At 29.7% G+C, this 25,579-nt stretch overlaps 1 protein-coding gene across 1 annotated transcript in view; it reads right to left on the minus strand.

The window, feature by feature from the left end:
* LOC145259956 (unconventional myosin-Ia-like) overlaps window positions 1-25,579 on the minus strand; it is a 1,146,131-nt gene that overhangs the window by 36,769 nt on the left and 1,083,783 nt on the right. Inside the window, exons 24-25 of the mRNA XM_080117933.1 lie at window positions 8,768-8,836; window positions 6,928-7,089 (exon numbers count right to left, since the gene is read on the minus strand). Of these exons, the coding sequence (XP_079974059.1) occupies window positions 6,928-7,089; window positions 8,768-8,836 (231 nt within the window). The remainder of the gene's footprint in view (window positions 1-6,927; window positions 7,090-8,767; window positions 8,837-25,579) is intronic.

Here is a 25,579-nt window from a genome sequence, read left to right on the forward strand (position 1 = left end):
ATTTCTTTTGCATGGTATTAACCCCTGAACTCTGGGACTATTTTCCATTTCACAGACGTAGCCTTTGTTTATGCTATGCGTGAGCATAAACGAAAACTGTTAAATATGCATTCGCGTACCAAACTGCCTTGTCAAAAAAACCTTTAAGCCAATAAACACGAAAATAAATGCCCCTTCCTCAGGTGCCCAGAAAGTGGGTGCTCATTTTAAGTTAAATTTAGATGGAAAAGTGATCACCCACTTTTCGGGAAAAAAAATTTCTTCAGATCATGAAAACTATTTTGATACTCCTTGGGCGTTGAGTTCCATGGCGACCCGCAGAATTATTTAATGGTCGTTCCCTTAGTACCCCCCTAGTCAAGGCTAACGCATGCGCTAGCAGTGTCAGAAATTTCGTGAAAATAGCGAATAATTCCACCCCATTTTTCCAAGCTTATAACTCCTCGAAAAATGCAATTCAAGCCCTAATTTTTTTTTTCAATTAAAGGAGCAAGGACCAAGAGGTTCCATTAAAAAAAAAAAAAAGAAAAAACAAATAACGTGGTTTAAAAAAAAGGTTTTAAACTTCAAACTTTACAGGTAAAATTCTAAAAGAACACTGTTTTTTTTTTTAAATTTGAATATATTATGTATTGACCTTTTCTCTTCAATTTGTGAGTAAATTAATTATTTACTTTCGGGTTACTAAATTAAGTATTTACTTTTTAATAGACACTTAAAAATTGGGATGGGGGGGTCGTGAATTTAAAAAAAAAAACGTTTGTCTAAAATATTATATTCGATTTATTGGAAAGAACATAAAATTTCACATTGACCCTGAAAATATCGTAAAAATAGAATCAATAGAAAAATTTTGATAGATTTTTAAAATTTAAAAATTGAAAAATATTGAGTTTAAAAATTGAAAAATATTGAGTTCGGAAAATTCATTACTGTTTAAAAAAAAAATATTTCTATTACTTTTAAAACAACTGTAATAGTTTATTTTGGAAGTATAATCCATAAAGAAAATAAATAACCCACTTTTAACAGAGAAATTCCGAGATTTTTATATTGTATTCGCAGTTTCGTGTTAGGGGTGTCAAAAATTCCTACAAAAATTCTGATACTGCTACGCATGCGCACGTAACATTTTTTATTTATTTACTTACGTGGTGGAGTTTCTATACTGATAGGTTTTTTGAAATTTTTTCACTGGATTATTATTGATTGAACACTAACCAGATTATGAAAAAAAATTGAAAAAAAAAAAATCATTTCAACATTTGAAAGGGATACTCACTTTTTAGTTACCACGTTCTGGTAAATCGGTCACTTTTTATTTATTTATTTATTTTTTTCTAAATACGGAAGTGTCTTCGGGAGATATAAAATGGTCGCATGTTGACGAAGCAATGTATTGGGAGGCGTACGGGATTAAAAATTATTGGTAAATTTTTAGATTAGGTCCACCTCCTCAATTTTCTTTTAAATGACGACTTGAAATGGTTTTCGACTATGCTGAATACGAAAATCGCATCGAAATTTTGCAGAAATAAGTAGTTATCAAGATATAAAAAGTTGTATTATGCATTGTAATCTTTGGCGGCCATCTTTTTTACGTGTGTGTATTTGTTTATGGCGCGTGTGCATGTAAAAAGATGGCCGCCGAAGAATACAATGCATAATACAACTATTTATTTCCGCAAAATTTCAATGCAATTTGCGTGTTCAGCATACTCGGAAACCTATAAATGTCGTCATTGAAAGGAAAATTGTGGAGGTGGACCTAATCTAAAAAAATACCAAATTATTAAACATTTCTCCAGCATGTTAGTGAAATTTATAATACTTTAAAAAAATTAAAAAGAAACAAAACAAAAGTTTTGAAAAAAAACTCACCTTTCACAAAAACAATAATAAAAAAAACACACACACACACACACAAACTGACTAAATAAGTAAAAAAAAAAAAAATAATTAAAAATCTCGAAACTTTATTTTCATGAAAACAATAAAAAAAAGTCCTGTTCTCTCTCTTTTTTTTTCTTTGAGAAACAAATATATTTCTGACTTACAAATGCGGTAGAGACTCATTATTTTTACTTTCTATGGTTTTGATATACCGCGTTTTTATTGCTTACAAAATGGGTGACTGATTTATCAGAACGTTGTAACTAAAAAGTGAGCACCACTTTCAAATGTCGAAATAATGATTTCTTTTTTACATTTTTTTTTTTTTTTAATAATCTGTTTAATTAGTGTGCAATCAATAATAATCCAGTGAAAAAAAATTCCAAAAACCTATAAGTATAGAAATTAAGCATGGGAGTAATGTTTGTACAACAACGTCGCCTTTCGCACTTTTACAAACATTTTTTTAAAAAGTAACTAAACCATTTATTGATAATTTGTCACGTGTACAAACATTTATTTATTTACGTAGGCTTAACTCCTTTCATGAATAAGAAAAGTTTTACTCTTTAAGAATAATAAAAGGAAAAAGTTACTGAACATTTATAAAAGGACTTCTTTTCATGAAGGCCAGAGGAATAGTTGGCCGAAAATTCGTGAAACAACAACAATAAATAAAAATGGTGCTAATGCAGAGAGCCGCGCTATTTTTTAAATCATATTTCCACGTTTAAATAACGTTTTACGATATGTTTCTTTTTATTTATTCAATTGTAAGGTTAAAGTACAGAATAGGTACAAAACATCCTTACCTCCCCATGTTAAGAATGACTTTTTAAATAATAACATTATTTCAGCACGGATCACTCTCTGAATGAGTAATCTTATATAGAAAAAAAAAACAAAACTCAAAAGCAAGCAACAAACTTTTTTTTTTTTTGTCCTTATATAATAAAGAAAAGATGTGTAAATTAAAAAATTTGGAAGATAAACAAATGAAATATGTTTTTTTTTTTTTTTTTTTACTTATCGAGTTAACAGAAAATTAAACCTTTCGTCAATTCGTGGCTGTGAAATGAATCGAACCGGAAGTTCAGTTTTATCAACAGAACAGATTCGCAGAAACGATAAATAAATATATTTATTTTATTTTATATTTTAATTTTAATTAGGTAAATTTATTTTAATAACATAAAAACATACCTCGACTCTAAAAATGGGTTGTCTGAAAATTTCAAATAAATTGGTAACGTATAAACATGGTTTTATTTCTTTAGAACGAACCAACTTTACATTTTTATATATATAGATATATAAACGGAAAAACCACTGAAGGAAGAAATGTAGTTAAATCTTTTATCGCATAGTTTTTCTTAAAAGGGAAATGGATTCTATATTGTTCATTAAAAAAGCGTTTTTTATCAACGTCTAGAGAGAGGCCTTTCTTGTGAATATTTTCAAACGATATAAGGTTTGAAATTGTCCGAATTGTCGCGAAACATTTTTTAACGAACAATGAAAATACACTACTTGTTGCTATCAATCCAACCTTTATTGTCTTGATTATATATATATATATATATATATATATATATATATATATATATATATATATATATATATATATACCTGAGTTTATATAAAAAATATATTTTGAAGGTATAATATCCCTTATAATTTTTCAAATAACAAGCTCAATGGCGTTATATTTCCAGCTTCAGAGCATATATACTGGTTGGCTACATTCCAATGCGCAAAGGAAAGAATTAGTCCACAATCAAATTTTTGTTTATTCTTGTATTTTTTCTTCTTTACCAACTAAGATTTCGAAACACCTAACGAAATACATTGTCTTGAATTTATTTAGCTATGCTTAAGAAAAGACCAAATATTAATCACACACACACACACACACACACACACATCTATCTATCTATCTATAAAGTTTAGTTTTTTCTTCTCTGACATTGATATTAAAAGCCTACTTTTTTATTTAAAAAATACTAAAACGAACTTCTTAATATACTCAGTAAATGATATGCAAGTGGCTATATAAAGGCCAACTAATTTGCATGCTACTTAAAAAAAAAAAACGAGAGTTAATTAATTACTTATTTAGTTTTTATGGTTTCTTAGTAGATGCTTGGTTTCATTTTACTATTACGCTGAATTTTATTTATGCATAGTTTCTACATTCTGCATAATTGCATAGAATTTGAGATGAAAACATTCTAGCACACAGAAATATTTTTATCTCTCTCTCTGTTTCTCTCATATATATATGTATATATATAATGTATATGTATATATATAATATATATGTATATATAATGTATATATATATATAATGTAAATATATATATATATAATGCAAATATATATATATATAATGTAAATATATATATATATAATGTAAATATATATATATATAATATATATAATGTAAATATATATATATATATATATATATATAATATATATATATATATATAATGTAAATATATATATATATATATATAATATATATATATAATATATATATATATATATATATATATATATATATATAATATATATATATAATATATATATATATATAATATATATATATATAATATATATATATATATAATATATATATATATAATATATATATATATATAATATATATATATATAATATATATATATAATGTAAATATATATATAATATATATATAATGTAAATATATATATATATAATGTAAATATATATATATAATATAAATATATATATATATATAATGTAAATATACATATATATAATGTAAATATATATATAATGTAAATATACATATATATAATGTAAATATATATATATATATATATATTTACATTATATATATATCTATATATATATAAAATATATGATTAAAGTTAAATTCTGTAGATTAAAATATATACAAATATATTTAAGTTAAGAATTTATTGTTTAAAACAGGGAATATATGGAGAGAAATTGTATCTATTTCCTTAACCCATGGATTTTCAATTTTTCATCAGAGGAATGCAATTAGCTAAATGTTTAGCTATGAATAAACAAATTCTTAACTTAATATATATTTGTATATATTTTAATCTACAGAATTTAACTTCAATCATTAAACTTATATATTGCTCTATTTTTATATACTGAGCCTTACCTTTTTGGCTAGGACCGTCCTGAAAGTATTACCTCAATGCAATATCTGACAGGAAAATTCACTTAATCTCTGACCTATCTCATATATATGACTTTGTTGGCGTTGTGTGTGAAAAGTCTCTATCAAACTCTTCCCGGAATATTTCTTCTACAAAGTCAAAATTTGATATATAGGGTATTTGGATCTCGGAAACACTATCGATTTGATTTTTAGTCTGTAGAAATAGCTGAGCATGCGTACATATCTATTTTTAACTTGAACTCGTTTCAGTTGTAGCCTCTCTTATTCATCTGGCGATAGCTCAGATGGTAAGGGAAGCTAAAACACTAAATAATGACTACGGTTGGAGCGCTGAATAGTTTGGTTTTGATTACAGCTGCTGGCACTGAAGTCATTTAAAAAAACAACTTTTGAAATCATTACTATATATATTGGGTACCAAGTGATAATCCATAGAAAATTAGCACTATAATAATATGAAATCTGCATGAATAAAAATATCATATTTAAGCGTATTTTGTTGGCCAGGCAATATCAAGCAACCTGCTAGTATATATATATATATATATATATATATATATATATATATATATATATATATATATATATATATATATATATATATATATATTTCTTTTTCCCAAGTTACAAGTTTTCTCAGTTGGTCGTTTATTACTTTCTAAAAGGTAGCCATTACAATAGCGTTTCGTATTGTGACTAACAAGTCTGCAAAATTATGTCTTTACTGCATATTTAGTCACATACTCATCAGATGTTTACCTAAAAAAAACTTAGAAACAAAAAACACTTTGGACAGCTTATGTGGTACATATAATCGAGACACCCTACCGTTCCTTCTTGTTTCGAAGATTATGATCGTGCTGTATTTATTTTAACTTATATCAATTATTTCCGTATTTTTTGGAATTTTCAAATTTATATAAAAAATTTATTTTCATTATAATAAAGGAGAAAGATTTTTTAATCCAGTAGGATTGGCATAAACTGAGTACGTTTCAAGTAAATGATTATATATATATATATATATATATATATATATATATATATATATATATATATATATGTATGTAGTTTTCCACATACAGTACTGTTTCGTTGTATCACAACTCATCAGTGCGGCTAGACTAGCACCTCTCCAAAACCAAGGATTGACATAGAACCATCGCGTTAATAGTCAGGTTCTACCCATCAACCCATGGGAGTGGCGCCTGCATATGACCTCAACAAATGTCTATTTCAAACAAACGTTCGTCCACAACTTTTATAGTGCTCAGGCTGTCTGTCTTTTTATTTACAAACAAAGAGCGAGCCTAGCATTTACAGCCAATTAAATAGCGGGTGAAAATTACATTTTATATATATAACTACTTCATTTAATCACATAAATTAATATACGAAAGTATAATTTTATGTGTAAACTTTAAGTATTTACTTCAACAGTGCTCAATACATAGGTAGAGCTAAGTAGTAAGTTATAAAAACCTTGCCATATATATTTTTATAACTTACTGCCATATATATATATATATATATATATATATATATATATATATATATATATGCGCGTGTGTGTTATATTTTATATATTATTACTATATATATTTTTTCATGTGTGTACACATATAATATTATAAGGTGATATAATATATTGTGTTTGCATTTTAAAAATTTACTTAAACAGTGCTTAATACGAAGGAATAAAACATGGATGCCTCTGTGTAGCTTAATTGCCATAAATATATTTTCAAACTACTAGAAAAATCTGACAAATTAGTACTTGTTATTATTATAATCTGAAGTTATGTCAGATGAAATAATAAAGCAATACTTACCAAAGCCATTTGGAAGAAAAGGACAACTTTAGGCCCAGCAATTGCACGAAACTTGTTCCTATACTCCCTGCGAACCTGCCAACCCCTGTAAAATTTTCTAATCACAGCCACTGCCCAGAGGACTTGTTTATGGTATTTTAACTCTTTTAAAAGATTCCGAGCCTGCAAGAAAAAAAAAAAAAAAAAAGAAAGAATAATCTATATAAATAAAACAGTAGATGTATATATGTGTGTCTGAAAATGTTTAACCAATAAACTCTTAAACTACTGGTCGCATAACATTGAAATTTTTTTTTTTTTTTTTACACATTGATCACCACTTATCAAGGCCCGGAAGCCACTCAGGGATAAGGGTTATTGCAAGTACATTACGTTAGTGTGAAGATTTGATGAAGTATTTACTTAAGGGGGCGGTTCATTAGGAATTTGTTAACGTTGGACTTGAACACATCCAAGTTGTAGTCAGGTGGGAAGCAGGCAGACGGAACAGAGTTCCACAGGCGTGCAGTTCTAAGAAAGAAGCTTTGTTCATGGAATCCACGTTTTGATTTAGGCACAGATAAAGAGTGGGGGAAATTTTTCACAGTGGATTCGGCTAGACAGGTATTTTTCGTGAAAGATTGGCGAGGGGGGGGGACCAGAGATTGGAGTTCAGACGAGCACTTGCCATGGAAATAACGATAAAACAAGGATAGGCTCGCAACGTCTCTTCTGTGGAAGAGAGGTTGCAGGGTAGGGAAAAGGGCATCCCCCACTAAGCCACGAAGTCTATTTTGTACTCTGTCAAGGCAGGATAGGCTGTTTTTAGCAGCTCCTGCCCAGATATGGCAACAGTATTCCATCCTTGGACGTACTTGGCTTTTATATAGATAGAGAATTGCATCAGTAGTGAGATATCTTCTGGAGCGGTAGAAGGATCCCACCATCTTTCCAGCGACCTTGGCAACAGACTTGATGTACGTGTTCCATTTCAGATCAGGAGTAAAGGTCAAACCCAGAAGCTTGTCAAAACACGGGGCCTCTCTCAGACGAGAGCCATCCATCCCAATTGATGCCAGATGGGGATCAGAGCGTTGATGATGTAAGGATAAGAGTTTGGTTTTAGATGCATTAAAGGTAACCAGCCACGTCTTCCCCCACTGAACCATGCGCTCGAGATCAGAGAAGAGAGAATCATAGAGAACTTTGTCATTTATAGGAAATAGTAATCATACACGAAGGATGGATTATAACGAATAAAATCTTAGGTACAATATAATATTCAATGGATAATTGGCTCTGTAATAATAAATACGAAATCTGCATGATTTAAAATATATTTAAGTGTATTTTATGACCGCGCAAGGCATCTGTCCTCTGAAATATTAATGATATATTATGAAGGTCGTGGCAAGGCCGGGTGCCCCTGCTAGTTAATCTAATATATATATATATATATATATATATATATATATATATATATATATATATATATGTCTGTCTCCATATTTTCAAACTCTATCTCCACCGAAACTTAAAGTTGCAGAGCAGCTCTAGGGATCTCAAATGATTGGATTTTTATGGACCTTTCTTTTATTGGTCTTTACCCGGTTAAAATTGTTTTTAAGGAGTCAAAAATGGGTAAAAATTGAAAAAAATCGTTATACAAACGCATTCCAAATTACTTCATGCATGGGTGAATTGTTGCTTCGTAAAAATATGGGATGCTTTTTGGTGTAAGTAATTTTCTAGCAAGGTAGAGGGAGTTCAAATTAAAAAAAAATTTTTTTCAAGCTATATGTTTCAAACTGAATGCATCTTTATTAGTGTGTTGGGTTTGTTATTTTATTGCTGTACTTACCTTGTAACCACGCCAGAAAGACTGTATAATAATTGTAGCATTTTTTTTCTGTAAGAAACATTTTCTGGCCTGAAAAAAAAAAAAGAAGAAAAATAGTTTTTTTTTTTTTTAATAAATGTATTATTCTCAGAATAAACAAGCCAAAAACTATATGGTCCCCCGACTGATTTTGGCTATATTCCCCATTTAAATACCTGGCCTTATGTAAAACATTAGGGTAAAACAGCCAACTGGCACCGTTCGTTCATGACAGACGCGTTTTGCATTAATTTGAATTCGATACCATTCAATACAAGTTTGGAGAAAAATAAAAATTAGCCTCAAAAGGGGTGGGTTTTTTTTTAACCCCTAAACACTCCGGGGCTCTAGCTCCACAATTTTCTCAGGGTAAAATATTACGTTTTTGAATGATAATTCATATGATCTTGCTTTTAGGTAATTTTCAGCAAAACCTAAGGGTCAGAAAAGATTCCATTGTGATAACAACTACCAAGATGAGAGCGATGGTTCAAACAATCAAAATTAATAACCAATCCTCATCTCACAAAAATTTAAAACCATTTATCTAACCAGAATGCATCAAATTTATAGAAATTTTGTTCAGATGAAAAAGAAATAAATTTGAAAATTTTAGAAAATCGAGTAATGCTGGTAATTTTTGTTATTAAATAAAAAAAATAAACAATGAATAAATTTGCCGGATTGCCGCGTTAATTGCTACTTCAGTCACATAAATTCTTAAATTCTTTAGCGTGAAATGATTTTGGCATTTCTTCCAAACAAATGATCTCTACTTAAACCACGTTTGTTGTTGTTGTTTTTGTTGTTGTTGTTGTTGTAATAGTAGTAGTAGTAGTAGTAGTAGTAAAAAATAAATAAAAAAAAATGATGATGATGACTTAAAAAGAGTACGTTATAGCGGGTTTGGCACTTATGTATGACACGGGCCGAGATACACAGTTGCCAGAGTATGATTATTTTCTTAAGGCCAAATGTTGAAGAAAAAAAGGCCAAATTGAAAAGAAGCCACACTTTTTGTGGTAAACAGGTAATTGGTGTTTCTATATTATTCGAGCGAACGAAATATTGAATTTCACGTAAAATAAATAGTACCTACGTAATTTTCATGGCGAAAATATCCAAAAATTATAAAAAACGAGGAGATGGAAAATTATTAATAAAAAAGAAATTTGTGAAATTAGTGTTTACAAGCGAAATGCGACAAAAATAACAAGAATTTTTGCATTTAACGACCCGCGCTGAAATAATAACGTTAATATTTAGAAACGTATTATTTAACATGGGAAGGATGTTTTATAACTATTCTGTACTTTCACCTAACAATTTAATAAAAATGATATCGTAAAACTTGAATTTAACTTGTAAATACTATTTAACAAATAGCACGGGTCGTTAAATGCAAAAGCATCAAATAACATTTATTTTATCAAAATGAAATTGTAAAAACATTGATTGTATCAAAATATAAGGCTCTTATGCATTATACGAGGCGGGGCCGTTTTTGTTTTGTTGAGTTTCATTGAACGACCGATAGGGGGCGCAATTTTTCAACCTAATTCAACAGTGAGGCTCTTATGCATTACACGGGCGAGGCCATTTTCCTTACACTGACTCAAATTGTATGCGTGCGTGTGTCCAGTCCAGAGAGAGGAATATGTTGGGTGAAGAAGAGAGAAGTGAGGAGGGGAAAAGAGAAGGATAGAAGAATGTATATACATCTTGAGAACATTATGGTTACAGTTTTTTCCTGGACAATGCTGAGTAGCGCTTCTAGTTACAATATATAAGAAAAAGTTGTAGGGAAACAAACGTTGAGTAAGTCAAATTTAGTATAATAATAGATATGTTTGTGTTTCATTCTAAGATCAAGCATTTAGCCCGATGCTTTCCAGAAATGAAACACGAACATTTCTGTGTTGTTTACTTGTCATAAATATATGTTTGTTCTTATTACTATGAAGCTCTACTTATGTACTGAGCACTGTTGAAACAAATATTGGAACAAAAAATATTTATACAGTAAAACCCCGGGATACAGTAAAACCCCGGGATACGGCAAGAAAAATTAGTAACAAAATACAGTAGTGTATATAATTCTCACACATTATAAATAACACCGTAAGGCAGGGCAAATACCGTCACCAGGTGCTGGAAAAACATTGTATTCCACATCGTAATCTGAAAAAACTGTATCCCAGGGCCACCGTATCCCGGAGTTCTACTGTACGTGATATATATTATTTTACAATATAATATAAAAAGTTATATGTCTGATTTTAGAATTCAGATATAAATAGCGTGGCATTGGACATATTTGATTCTATCTAGCCAATTTGTCATATTTTTCCCTCTAGCATGTTGTTTAGAATATCAAAACGTCTTTCGATTCAGTTAAAATAAAAATTAAAAAAAATCCTGTTATATTGTTACGATGTTGGCAATTTTAAATAATGACTCAAAAAATAAAAGGGAGATAAATCTTTTCACCTTTAAATATGTGCAATTTTTTTTATATCATTTTTTTAAAAACCTCTTCTCTATATGAATAACATCTTAAATGTGTCGGTGTTTTTAACGTAAATCTTATTGAAATAATTATTAAAATAAGAAAAAAATACAAAATAAAATCTTTTTATCGCAATAAATTCGAAATGCGCAACTAAAAATATACTAAAATTCAGAATCACCACACACAAATTATATATATATATATATATATATATATATATATATATATATATATATATATATATGGAGAGAGAGAGAGAGAGAGAGAGAAAGAGAGAGAGTTATAGAAAAATATATAGCATTAAGCTACACAAAATTTTTCATGTTTCATCCTCATGAAGACTTGTCAGGCTAATGGAATGTATTAGCTTGACGAGTTATCACGAGGATAAAACGTGAAAAATTGCCATATATATTGTAAAAACTCACTACCTAGCTCTACTCACATATTTAGCACTATTGAAATATTGAAAAAATGCGTAAAATATTATATCTACTTATAAAACTTTACGTAGATACATAAAATGATACATACATACATATATACATACATACAAATTAATGATTTATTTACATATATAGAGCATGAAAAGTATTATGGTTAAGCTTAAACATGGAAAAGTAAAGGACTAGTTGTTAAAACTGGAAAAGAAAAGGAAAAGATATTCAAGTAAAAAATATAATAGATTTATAACTTAAAATATTGCAGCATTAAGAATTGATTATATAAGGTTATAAATTTAATTTTAGAAAATATCTTAATGCTGCAATATTTTAAGTTTATAAATTTATTTTATTTTTTACTAAAATATCTTGTCTTTTTCTTTTCTAGTTTTAACAACTAGTCTTTACTTTTCCATGTTTAAGCTTAACCATATTACTTTTCACTAGCGGGACCTGTGGAAATTCCACAGCAGCATTTTCCCTATGCAATATATATATATTGTTGCTGGGCATGCAGTGAGCGTTCTGTTCAGCATGAATGAAGGCACACTCATATTCTAGTTTTTTTTATTAAAACTGTATCGCCCCCTTACTAAAATAATAACTTTGATATATTTCATGGGATGATTATTTCATTACAAACACACCGGCCAATAAACTCACAATTTATCATTTTTCATAATTATTGAATATGTTACTATGTTCAACAATAATTTTGCATAATTTCAACCCACATTATCGCCTCTCCCTTTACTAAAATAGTAAATTTGATATATTGTATCGGCTGATTATTTTATAAAAAACAGAACTATTAATTAACTCACAAATTTAATCATTTTTATTTTTAATAATTCTTGGATATAGTATTAATTTTGACAATAATTTTTCATCATTTAAACTCACCATATCGCACACCTTACTAAAATAATAACTTTGATATATTTTCTAGGCTGATTATTTCATTACAAACACACACATCAATCAACTCACATTTCATCATTTTTCGTAATTCTTGAATATGTTACTAATTTCGACAATATTTTTTTATAATTTAAACCAACGTTGTTGCCCAACCTTACTAAAATAATAACTTTGATACATTTGTTGGGCTGATTATTTCATTACACACACACTAGTCAATTAACCTCCATTTCATAATTTTTCATAATTCTTGGGTATGTTACTAATTTCGACAATCATTTTTCATAATTTATACCCATATTATCGCCCTGTCTTAATAAAATAATAACTTTGAAATATTTTTTGGGCTTCTTATTTTATTAAAAACACGCTAATGCATGAAATCACATTTAATCATTTTTCATAATTCTTGGATATGTTACTTATTTCGACAATCATTTTTCATAATTTTAACCCACATTTTCGCCCTTCCCTCTTTACTAAATAATAACTTTGATATATTGTCTAGGCTGATTATTTCCTTACAAACACACCAATCAATTAACTAATATTTCATCATTTTTTCGTAATTCTTCGATATCTTGTTAATTTCGACAATAATTTTTCATAATTTAAGCCCTCCTTATCTTCTTCCCCTTTACTTATATAATAACTTTGGTATATTGTCTAGGCTGATTATTTTATTATAAACACACCAATCAATTAAATCACATTTTATCATTTTTCGTAATTATTGGATATCTTACTAATTTCGACAATAATTTTTTATAATTTAAACCATCCTCGTCACTCTCTCTTACTAAAAAAATACTTTGATATATTTTCTGGGCTGATTATTTCATAAAAACATAACTATCAATTAACTCACACTTCATTATTTTTCTTAATTCTTTGATATGTTACACATTTCGACAATTATTTTTAATATTTTTAACCCACATTATCAACCACCCACTACAAACATAATAGCTTTGATATATTATCTGGGATGATTATTTCATTTCAAACACACCAATCAATTAACTCACATTTCATCATTTTTCATAATTCTTGGATATGTTACTTATGTCGACAATCATTTTTCATCATTTTAACCCACATCCATCGTCCCACTTACTAAAATAATAACATTGATATATTGTCTGGTCTGGTTATTTCATTGCAAACACACTAGTGCATTAAATAACATTATCATTTTTCATAATTCTTGGATATGTTACTAATTTTGACAATTATTTTTCATAATTTAAACCATCCTTATCGCCCTCTCTTACTTACATAATTACTTTGATATATTTCCTGGGCTGATTATTTTATTATAAACACACACTCGATTAACTCACATTTAATCTTTGTTCATAATTCTGGATATGTTACTAATTTCAACAATAATTTTTATAATTAAAAACCCACATTATGCCTCTCCCTCCTACTTATATAATATATTTGATATATTGTCTGAGCTTATTATATCATTACAAACACACCAATCAAGTAACTCACATTTCATCATTTTTCATAATTCTTGGATATGTTACTAATTTCGACAATTTTCATAACTTTAACACACTATGTCGCTCCCCCTTACTTAAATAATAACTTCGATATATTGCCTGCACTGATTATTTCATTACAAACAAATAAATAAATTCTGGGTATTCTCATAGTATATATGTTTCACCTATCTTATCCAATCCTGGGTAACGCCGCATATTCTGCTAATATATATCGTTCACCTATCTTATTCGATCCCGGGCGATTCTGGGTATTTTGCTACTATATGTTTTCCACCTACCTAATTCAATACTGACCGACGCTTTCTGATAGTATATATTTGCACATCTCATTCAATCCCTGGACTGACTTCATGTCCGCCACCCCACTGTTGAAAATATACATTAAATAAAGTAATGTTTTAATCGTAAACTATTTCAGCCATTTCCGGGACTGACTTTATATCCCCCAACCCACTGCTAAAAATATACATAAAATAATGTAATGTCTAAATAGTAAACTGTTTCAGCCATTTCCGGGACAGACTTTATTTCCCCAATCCACTGCCAAAAATATACATGAAATAATGTAATGTCTAAATAGTAAACTTTTTCAGTCATTTCTAGAACTGGCTTGTAATCCCCACCCCACTGTTGAAAATATACATGAAATAAAGTAATGTATAAATCGTAAACTTTTTCAGCCATTTCCGGGACCGACTTCTTATCTCCCATCCTACTGTTAAAAATATACATTAAATAAAGTAATGTCAAAGACGTAAATGGTTGCAGCCTTTTCCGGAACCGACTTCATATTTCCCACCCCAATGTTAAAAATATACATTAAATAATGCAATGTGTAATGCGTGAATGGGTTCACCCATTTTCGGAACTGATTTAATATCCCCCACCCCACTGTTAAAAATATACATGAAATAAAGTAATGTTTAAATCGTAAACGGTTTGAGTAATTTCCGGGACTGACTTCATATCCCGTAACCCACTGCTTAAAATATACTTGAAATAAAGTAATGTTTAAACCATAAACTGTTTCAGCAGCTTTTCGAAAGTAATACATAAAAACATTAACACGGTTAGTAGTTAGGTAACCATTGCTTCAACATGAATGTCTGAGTGTACTATCAGTTTCAGCATTCCAGTGACTTAAATCACCCTATTTTTTGGTCTTGATTAATGGAGGAGAAATCCTTCATTACTGATACAATTCTTATTTTTGTTATTGACCAGAGAGACCCTTTTGGAGAGCTGGTTTCCCACTAAATTTTTAACCGACCTCATGTCCAATTCCGCCCTTGTGGGGAGGCAAGTAAACAAACAAACAAAAAAGAAAATCAGAACGGAGATTTTCCAGGGCATTTTATGATTAATCAGGCGTAACATTTTCAGGGCATTTCGTAATTAAATCAGAAATAACTTTTTCCAGTTACTTTTATTAATATTAAAACTTTGTTACATTAAACATAGTACCTATTCACAATGCCTCCCCACAGGACAGATTTAGACACCAGGGTCGTTTTTTTAACGTGGAGAAAAATTGTCTTAGTCGTAAAGGATTTCTCTTCCACTGAGAGAGAAGAAATTGAAATGTAGCACCTGAAGAACAGATACTACGCTTTGATCTTAGAAAGACAAATAATTTTTATTAGCTTTGCCTCAACAGCGACACCAATTTTTTTTTTAAATATTTCAATTTCCTTTTCAAGGGTGACAAGGTTTATTTGGAATATTCCACTTTTTGGAATATTCCATTTTCCTTTTTTAGGGATGCACAGCATGATAACGGACGGAGCGATAAGCGTAATAATATAATGATGCTCGCATTTTTCTATTGTAATCCATGATTTTTCCAGGCTTCCACTAAATTCACTTGTTCTTTGTTTAATTTCAGTATTATTTTTTTGCCCCCATAAACATAACATGTAATAACAATGTACGGCACTCGTCTACTTTCAATAAAATCCTCCAATTATCTCCCTTTCATTCTTTCATTCTGTGTGTATCACTTGTTACTTCTCTTTTCGTGAGAACGGCGAATTATTAGCAACAGTAGCCGCTGAAGCGACGCGGTTGCTATGGAAACCAGTCATAAAAAAAAACGTCGCTCACCTTATTACATTTTTTTTTTAACGATTTTGAACATCAGTAAATTCATCATAACTTTTGTTTTACTGAACGAAAATTGAATTTCTTTTTTACAATATAGCTGAGAAGGTGATCTATGAACAGTAAGAATTGTTTGAAATTTGGTAAAAAAAAAAAAAATGAGTGAGCGGTGAAGCTTTAAAGCAGTTCTAAACGACTAAAACTGCCACTTAACTATATATTCAAACACGGTAGTGTTTGAATGATAAGGAGTCATTTCGACTAAAAAGTTTATTTTATCCATTTAAACTCGAGAAATGCACGACTAAAATGTGTCAATATTGAATGAGTAAAAAATCAATATGGCTGCCACTAGCAAATTCGTTGACTAAATAGTAGCCTTGACCTTGCGATCAAAAATTAAGATCGAGTGAAACGGAACGAACTAATGAGACTCTGGTGAATCTGTTTAGTTTTTATCTTTATAGATTTACGTGAAGAGAGCGAATGGGTACAAATAAATTCGTCGAAATCCTTTGCTGTATCACCTGTATTCATTCTACATCGATTATTTTTCATTTTCAACTAAAAAAAAAATACTAGAAAATAAATGTTGTTTAAACTATTTGTCATTATAAAGTATAAAATGAAAAAAAAAAAAAATAATTTAAAATAAAAATTGTTTAAAAGTTGACTAAATTACTTTTCCATGCATTTATAAATAAAAATAACAGTTGTTTTAATGTCCTTTTAATTTCCTTTTTACTTATGTCAGTTTTGTTTCGGTTCGTTCCGTTTCATTCAATCTTAGTTTTTGATCGCAAGGTCAAGGCTGCTGTTTGGTCTACGAATTTGCTAGCGGCAGCCAACGATTTTTTTACGCCTTCAATGTTAACTCATTTTAATCGTGCATTTCTCGAGTTTAAATAGATAAAATGAATTAAATTTCACCTTGAAATGATTCCTCATGTAATAATATTTAATGTTTAAGATAGAAAACATTTTTAATGTCTACACAAACTTATTTTCTCATATCACCACAAACCCTATTTAGTGACATTATCTTGTTTTCTCTGCTCGTTCCTTTCTGCCTTTTTTTCCCTACTCTTTTCTCCATTGTTTAAGTATGTCGAATCCGTTGGTTATGCAGCAATTTGTTTTATAAAGATTCTTCGGTTTTTCTTCGTTATCGTAGCGAAATTCGAAAACAGAAATATTGAATTTCAAGTGACTGAATGTTGCAGTAATTAATAAAATATCCAAAAAAATCACGAAAAACCATAAGGTAGAAAATGAATTATTAAAGGAAATAGTAGCAGGGGAGGTAATTCATTTGTAAAAACTGTCTAAAACTTAGGCCAACTTAAACTATGAGTTATTTCCCTTGTGTTTACGTCACATGTGACTAAGCAAAGATGGCGAACTATTTTTTCGTTGAATCATGGAAATACGTGTTTCATGTAATATTCCAGTAAGATTTAACTAATTGTGACGTGGCAATTAGATAACCTTGCTTATTGTTGAAATTGATAAAATCAGTAAGTAGTTATCATTGTTCTTTTGTTTTTTAATGAAATTTTTTTCGCTTGTCAGATTTCTCTACAATAACATAACAAAGAAGAACCAATTCATCGATTCTAATTGAGTTTTTCATTCTTTATACAGACCCCAATTCACTCATCTTTACGCTATTTACAACTCTAAAATTTTTATTTATGAATTCGAATGAATTTATCAGTGCTTGTTTACAATTGGGCCTAAAAATTTTATTTTCACAAAAAAAATCTTTTAAAATCTTTACGATGTACGTACCTGTCACCGCACGAAGATGTCATATTCCAAAAATGACGTAAACAGATCAAGTAGGTTTTTTTTTATTAAGAAAATCAAATCTTATGACACATTTTATCGAAGGATTTGTGCGTCATCTTAATTTCAAATGATAGACTGCTGGCGACACCTGTCTATAATGTAGGCTCAACAAGGGCAGACAACAGACTTTTCACTCTCGAAATCCTTCTATTTAAGAAGAAGAAAAAAGGGATTTGCCATTTTTTTCAAAGTCGATTATCCCCCCACCTCCCCAATATTTTCGATTGTAAAACAAACTATTTCTGATAAATCTTTGTGTGGCGTGTACCGACCGCTGAATTATTTTTTCTAAAAAATAAAAATAAATAAAAATTATTTTTACACTGATCTTTATACATTTATCCAGCGAATAAACATATATATATATATATATATATATATATATATATATATATATATATATATATATATATATATATATATATATATATATATATAAAACACGTTTATTATTACAAAAAAAAAGAAGTTCGGTTTTAAAAAGCATAAACGCGGTTTTTCATATATAATTCTGGTTATTCACTAGATAAAAATGTAAAAATAAGTTGTTTTTTTTTCTGTAGAAAGTTGTTTTTTTAGACGGAATAAAATTTGCTGCACTGGCGTACTTTTTGGCGCCCTGGCGTGCTAGCATCCTCCAAAATAATTACCCTTGCGTGACTTTGAAATTTCCCCCAAATTTATAATTTTGATGGTTTACTTTCGACATTTTTGCATTTGGTTTTCATCTTTGAAAAATTCGATAGGGGATAAGTGGAGAAAACCGCGAAAACGGGTTTGTTTTACTGTACACATAGATTCGAAAAAAGTTGTCAAAAAGCAAATATATAACAAATAAATGTTATCAAAAGCAAAATAAGTTACTTTTCTACCTAACTGGATATGTTTTTACTGTTTATATTTAATGTAACATGTTTATTCAGCTCGAAAAACATAGTGTTTTACCGATGTATTGGAAAATTTAAAATGCCAGCCGACTCTCTCTTTAAGGCGGTAAGTTTGGAAAAATGAGTTATAAATAAAAAACCAGATAAAATACTATTAGAAACTCGCTCAATATATGTTACTGTGACATAGGCTGACGGCGGCGGGGTTTTTAACAGTATTTTGACTGTTTTTTTTTTATTTATAAATCCTTTTCCCAAACTTACTGTCTCCGAGAGATAGTCGGTCGCCATTTTGAATTTTCCAATACGTCGGCAAACACTGTATGTTTTTCGAGCTGAATAAACATGTTACATTAAATATAAACACTAAAAACATATCCAGTTAGGTAGAAAAGTAACTTATCTTGCCTTTGATAACATTTATTTGTTTTGTGACAACTTTTTCGAATCTATGTGTACAGTAAAACAAACTCGCGAAAATTTCACTGGGAATGGATGTAATCCTTTGTAAATAAACTGTTCGTTGTTTTAATTTATTTCGAAATTTGAATGCATTACGAAAACTGTTTTTTTTTTCCCCTTAAATCACATATTCTTCTATTAGTAACCGTTTTAAATTATCTATAAACTTTTATTTATCTTGAAACAGTTTTATTATTTTTATTTACCTGTTAACTGTCCCTCGCCCCCCTCTGTAAAATATGTGTACATGGAAAATAGTTAATTTAATTCATTAATTTTTTCGGACTGCGTTACTATATTTGTTCCTATTTACAATGTCTCCCCACGGGACAGAGTTAGACACCAGCGTCGTTTTTTTAACGTGGAGAAAAGGAACAAAAATAAAAATTGTCTCAGTCGTGAAGGATTTCTCCTCCGCTGACAGAGAACAAGAAATTGAAGTGCAGCATCTGAAGAACAGATACTACACTTTGATCTTGTCCCGTTACTATATTTGTTTTGATTTTCTAAAAACTTTCGCAAAGGTTTCGTAAATTTCGCGATTGTCTCCCCTTGTCCAGAAATCAGACTCTTTCACAACATGAAAACCAAAGAAAGCTAAAACGCAGAAGTGCCTTACTTTCCTCATTAGTCGACTTTATTTTATTCGTTCTCTCATATAATGTGACATAACTTTCTCGTCTATTTTCAAAATAAAACCAAACATAAAAGTATTCTTCCATTATTATTAATACATGTAGGATTACATAATAACAAAATTTATCATTTTTGTGCACATGATTATTAAATAATAAGAGTGCTTGTTAAGATAGAGTCGACAGATGATATTTTATGTGGGTTTAAGCAAAAATAACAGTGCTTACTTGTCATGTCGAAAATAGTGGAACTTCTACAGATTTTGTAGTCAATAAATGGAGTTTTCAGATAAAAAAAAAAAACACTGGTTTCAACTGATTTTTTTTGTCAATTCCAATAAGTTACAATGGTAGCTTCCAAATTATGCAGCCGAAATTACCTGAACATTATTACTGAATTATTAAACAAAACAAATTTAATCGTGTTAGCAGGTGAAAAATTGCCGCAATTTTGTTTAAATCAAAACGGAAAATTACCTCCCAATTGAACTCTCCCGTGTCTTACGATCTTTTTCATCAAATTCTATTTTTTTAAAATTTTCTTTAATAAATAATTTTCTACCTTATCGATTTTCGTAATTTTTGGATATAATAATCTTAAAAACATGAGGAATACGCAGATACCATTGTTTTCGTATGGAATTCAGTATTCCGAAATTTCGTCCCAATAGTGTAGAAACGCCAAAATAGTAATATATCCCAAAATTACGAAAATTCATCGAGTAGACCATTATTTAGAGTTGAAAGTAATTTTTAAGGAAAATTCGGAGAAATTGTATTTTTCTCAGATGTGAACACCTTGAAGATTGCGAATACAGGGAACATACTTATCCTCCTGTACTATTTCAGACCATAACGTTAGATTATTATTATTATTATTTTTTTTTTTTACTAAAAACACTAGTAATTGTTCTACTCAATGAATTTGTGTAATATTTTGGATATATTACTATTTTCGACCTGACAATTAAGTAAGTTATAGACAGGTATTATAATAATATAATTGCATATATCTATTAGAAAAATACCCGTCTCAGTTACATTAACTATTTTATTTTTTTCTCCTTAAAATGATTGAATTGTAATGTCGATGTTCACTTTGGATAATTGTGCAATTGTTACTAAGAAGTATTTTATTAACTCTACATCTTAAAACTCTAATTTACTTTCAAATAGTTCCAGAAAACTGATGCTTATGTTTCTATATATATAAAAAAAAAAATTCAAATATCACCAGATTTACGTATTTTTAGTCGCTGTGAATTAGTTTTCATTTTATTACTTATTTTCAGACGTAAAAGTACATTTTTTTCAGAGATTAGTCTAAGGCTATTATCTTTCAAACGCAGTCAAATTACGCTAAAACTTTCAGAGAATGTTCTGTTTTACGGTTGTTGTAAAAATGGAACGGAAATTTAAATTTCGTTCCGTTTTAAATTCTGTACATTTTTACATTACGCCCAGCTCATCGTTCACATTCGGCATGTCAACTTTTAAAGATTTTCGAGTATGTTGACAAGGTTAAGGGTGTCTATTCCGAAAGCCTTTTTTAACATGAGGAGGTTGGGGGGTGTAAGCATTCCCGAAAAATTATAAAAGTCGACATTTCTAATGTTAACGGTGAATTGGACTTATGTAAAAAAAAAAGAAAAAAAAAGGTTTACCAAATTGACTTTTTTCGTTTAAAAATTAAATTATTTCGTTTTTTGTTAATAAAATTTTATTTTTATATAAAAAAACTTTCGTTTATATATATATTTTTAAGTTGTCTTTACATAAGCAGTAGTTTGTTGCTACACAGTCATGAGCATGTTTCGGTCTACTAGTATTTATTTACTAGAGACCTCTTCAGGCAACAACCCTTATTTTCGAAAACGGAATTCTAAATGAAGAGCGAAAATTAACTTTCAGCAAAAGAAGGCTTTTTTTTTGTAACCGGGTCATGAGGGTGAAGATTCAGCTGCACGAGTAGATCGAAACATGCTCATGACTGTGTAGCAACAAATTACTGTTTATGTAAAGACAAATTTAAAATGTAACTTGCTCTACTTCTGTATTGAACACTCTTGTATTAATTAACCTCGTTATATTTCACTTGTTACCCTACTTTTTAAAAATACTAACCTCAAATTATATATATATATATATATATATATATATATATATATATATATATATATATATATATATATATATATATATATATATATATAGTAAAAAAAATTGTTGAGAATTCAAAGGCTCTCGTTTTTTTATAACCTTCGTTTATTTCCTGGATTTTTTTTCCATTACAGCTGTTTCATTAGTGGGTAGGAAATTTTACGATTTATGTATTCATAAAAATATCCTGTCACCACCAACTTCTTCAGATGTTTATCCATTAGATTTTTACAACAAAAGGTATATTTTTAACATGCTGAACATCGTATTCGGGTAAAAAGATTTACAAAGCCATGCCATCTCACTTCCTCCATCTTTTGATGTTATGTGAAGATAGTTTCCCGTTTTAACCCGTAGTTTCGTATTTTTATTTTTTATTTATTATTATTTATTTTAATTACCCCCTTTTTCCATTTGTTTTTTCCAATTATCATATCATTTTATATAATTTTATTTCTACATTTATGCGTGTTTATTTTAATATTCCTTTTTTGCTTGGTGTTTGAATTCGTATTATTACCCGATCCTTCTGTTTAAAGGGGGTCACTCTCATGGTATCATTTTTTTATATCTAGAATTAGCTCTCTTGCATCTTTTATCTTTCCTTATATTATACGTTTCATTTTTACTATTTTTTTCCTAATCTTCTCTAGTGCGTGCAATTAAATATGTTTCTGTGCAAACATCCGTGGATTACATCTAGTCGTTTGTTTAATAATGTTTCTTTTGATATTAGTATATGGTAAGATTCTAATATACATAGGTTGCATCTTTTAGATTTGCTAGGTTTGTATTTTTCCCCTTTATCAATTATTGACCATCTTAATTCATATTCAGCTTTATTTTTCTTTAATTCCTTAATCCATACTGCTAAAGTGGTTGAGTTTTTCTTTGTTTTTTTTTCGGTTTTTTCGTTATTGCTATTGGTTCTGTTTCTATATTCGTTATAGTACTTGTGGTTGTCACTATTATTATGATTCTTTCTATTGTTGTTTTCATTTTTATCCACATTGTTGTTGTTTTCATTATTTGTGGTGTTATTTTCTTTCTCAGTTTCATTTTTAAACGCTGCTAGGTGATTACGATATCTGTCCTTAAAACAAGTTCCGGTGCTCCCCAGATATACTTTAGTTTCATTATTTGTTATAACTTCACATTTTTATACTACGTTTGAAGTTAACCCCCCCCCCCATTGGACATTCAGTAGGGTCATGGCAGTTACATTCTTTTACGTTGTTAGGTTCATTTTCTGTCCTATCTTTATTTTTCAAAAATCTGTTTAATTTTGCGTTATTTGAGCCAATTATGGCATTTGTTAAGTTAGCAGACGTTGAGAAGGATAGATTAACAGTGTTTTTGTTAATTATCTTAGTGTACTATCTTGCGGGAAATTTTTTCTATAATTTGGTAAAATTCCTTTGGGATGCTATTTTTTATGTGGTGGCTGAACGGTTGATTAAACCACGTCTGGCTCTTCCTTCCATTTTTCTTTTTAACTTCTCTTTCAGTTTTATTATGGTCTATCTTTTCATTTTTCTTTTTTGTGTTTATTGTATGTTTTATTTTTTCATTTGTTTTTGCTCTTTTTTTTCCTTTTTTATATTTCCTCATCGATATGTTGCATTGTTTATTGTTCTTTCTGTACTTATGTTATTGTTTTGAGTTTCCTTAATAAATTTAATTTGTTCTTTATATCCTGATCTAGCTAAGGCTTGGTTATAATATTCCTTGTTTTTATTGAATAATTCTTCATTTTATGATATTTTGGATATTCTTTTGCGATGTTAGGTATGTGCTTTTTTCATACCATTCGGAATTTGGATAGTTGGACGTGATTTATCTAGAATAGCTTAATATATATATATATATATATATATATATATATATATATATATATATATAGAATAGCAAATCTCTCGACGGAGGCAACCTTTCTAGGGCAATTGCTCTTGACATATCTAAGGCCTTTTATAGGGTATGACATAAAGGTTTACTTCACAAGATCTCTAGCTATGGTATAGTTGGAAATGTCTTCTCAATTATTAAATCATTTCTTTCTGACAGGTTCATAAGAGTAGTAGTTGATGGGCAAAAATCCGAAGCTCACAGTATTAATGCTGGAGTTCCTCAGGGATGCATCCTGGGCCAAACTCTTTTCCTGATCTACATTAATGATCTTCCAAATAACATCCTTACATCATTTGTAGACATTTATGCTGAAGACACTACCATCTATGGTAGCACATATAAGTCAGTAACCGACCAAGTTCTCTCCGATTCTCTCTCCTCTGATCTTGAGCACGTGGTACAATGGGGAAAGGAGTGACTGGTTACTTTTAATGCATCTAAAACCAAGCTTCTCTCTTTACATCATCAACGTTCTGATCCACATCTGGCACCAGTTGAAATGAATGGCTCTCGTCTTGAGGAGGCCTCAAGTTTTGACAAGCTTCTGGGCTTGACCTTTTCTCCTGATCTTAAATGGAACAGGTACATCAAATCTGTTGCCAAAGCCGCTGGAAAATGGTGGGATCCTTCTATCGATCCAGTAGATATCTCACTGCTGATGCAATTCTCTATCTATATAAGAGCCAGGTACGTCCAAGGACGGAGTACTGTTGCCACATCTGGGCAGGAGCTGCTAGAAAGGACTTGTCCTGCCTTGATAGAGTTCAAAATAGACTTCGTAGTTTTGTAGGAGATATCCTTTTCTCTTCCCTGCAACCTCTATCTCACAGAAGAAATGTTGCGAATTTGTCTCTGCTGTATCGTTATTTTCATGGAAAGTGTTCGACTGGGCTTCAGTCTATGGTCCCCCCTCACCAAACTTTCACAAGAAACACTCGTCTATCTGAAAACACTATTAATAATTCCCCCCACTCGTTTTCTGTGCCTAAACCTAAACGTAGATTCCATGAACAAAGCTTCTTTCTTAGAACTGCATGCCTGTGGAATTGTCTTCCGTTTTCCTGTTTTCCAGCTAACTACAATATGGTTATCTTCAAGTCCAACGTAAACAAGTTCTTGATGAGCCGTCGCACTTGTTAACAAATTTACCAAATTTCCATTACCACGATTACTATATTGTCCAATTTCTATTGTACACTCTTTAACCCGTATCCTCGAGTGACCTCTTGGCCTTGATAAGTAGCGATGCCTATGTAAAAAAAAAAGTACGACTCTTGAATGTTATTCTTTAGATTGATTTCGATTTTTGGGGCACAGAGCATTCTCCACAAGTTTTATGAACATTATGATTGAAATTAATAATCCGATATAATGATAAATTTATTAAAAATATATTAT

This window comes from Euprymna scolopes, chromosome 35 (assembly GCF_053919585.1).
Source record: "Euprymna scolopes isolate OS-2025 chromosome 35, ASM5391958v1, whole genome shotgun sequence".
Classification (NCBI taxonomy): Eukaryota; Metazoa; Mollusca; class Cephalopoda; order Sepiida; family Sepiolidae; genus Euprymna; species Euprymna scolopes.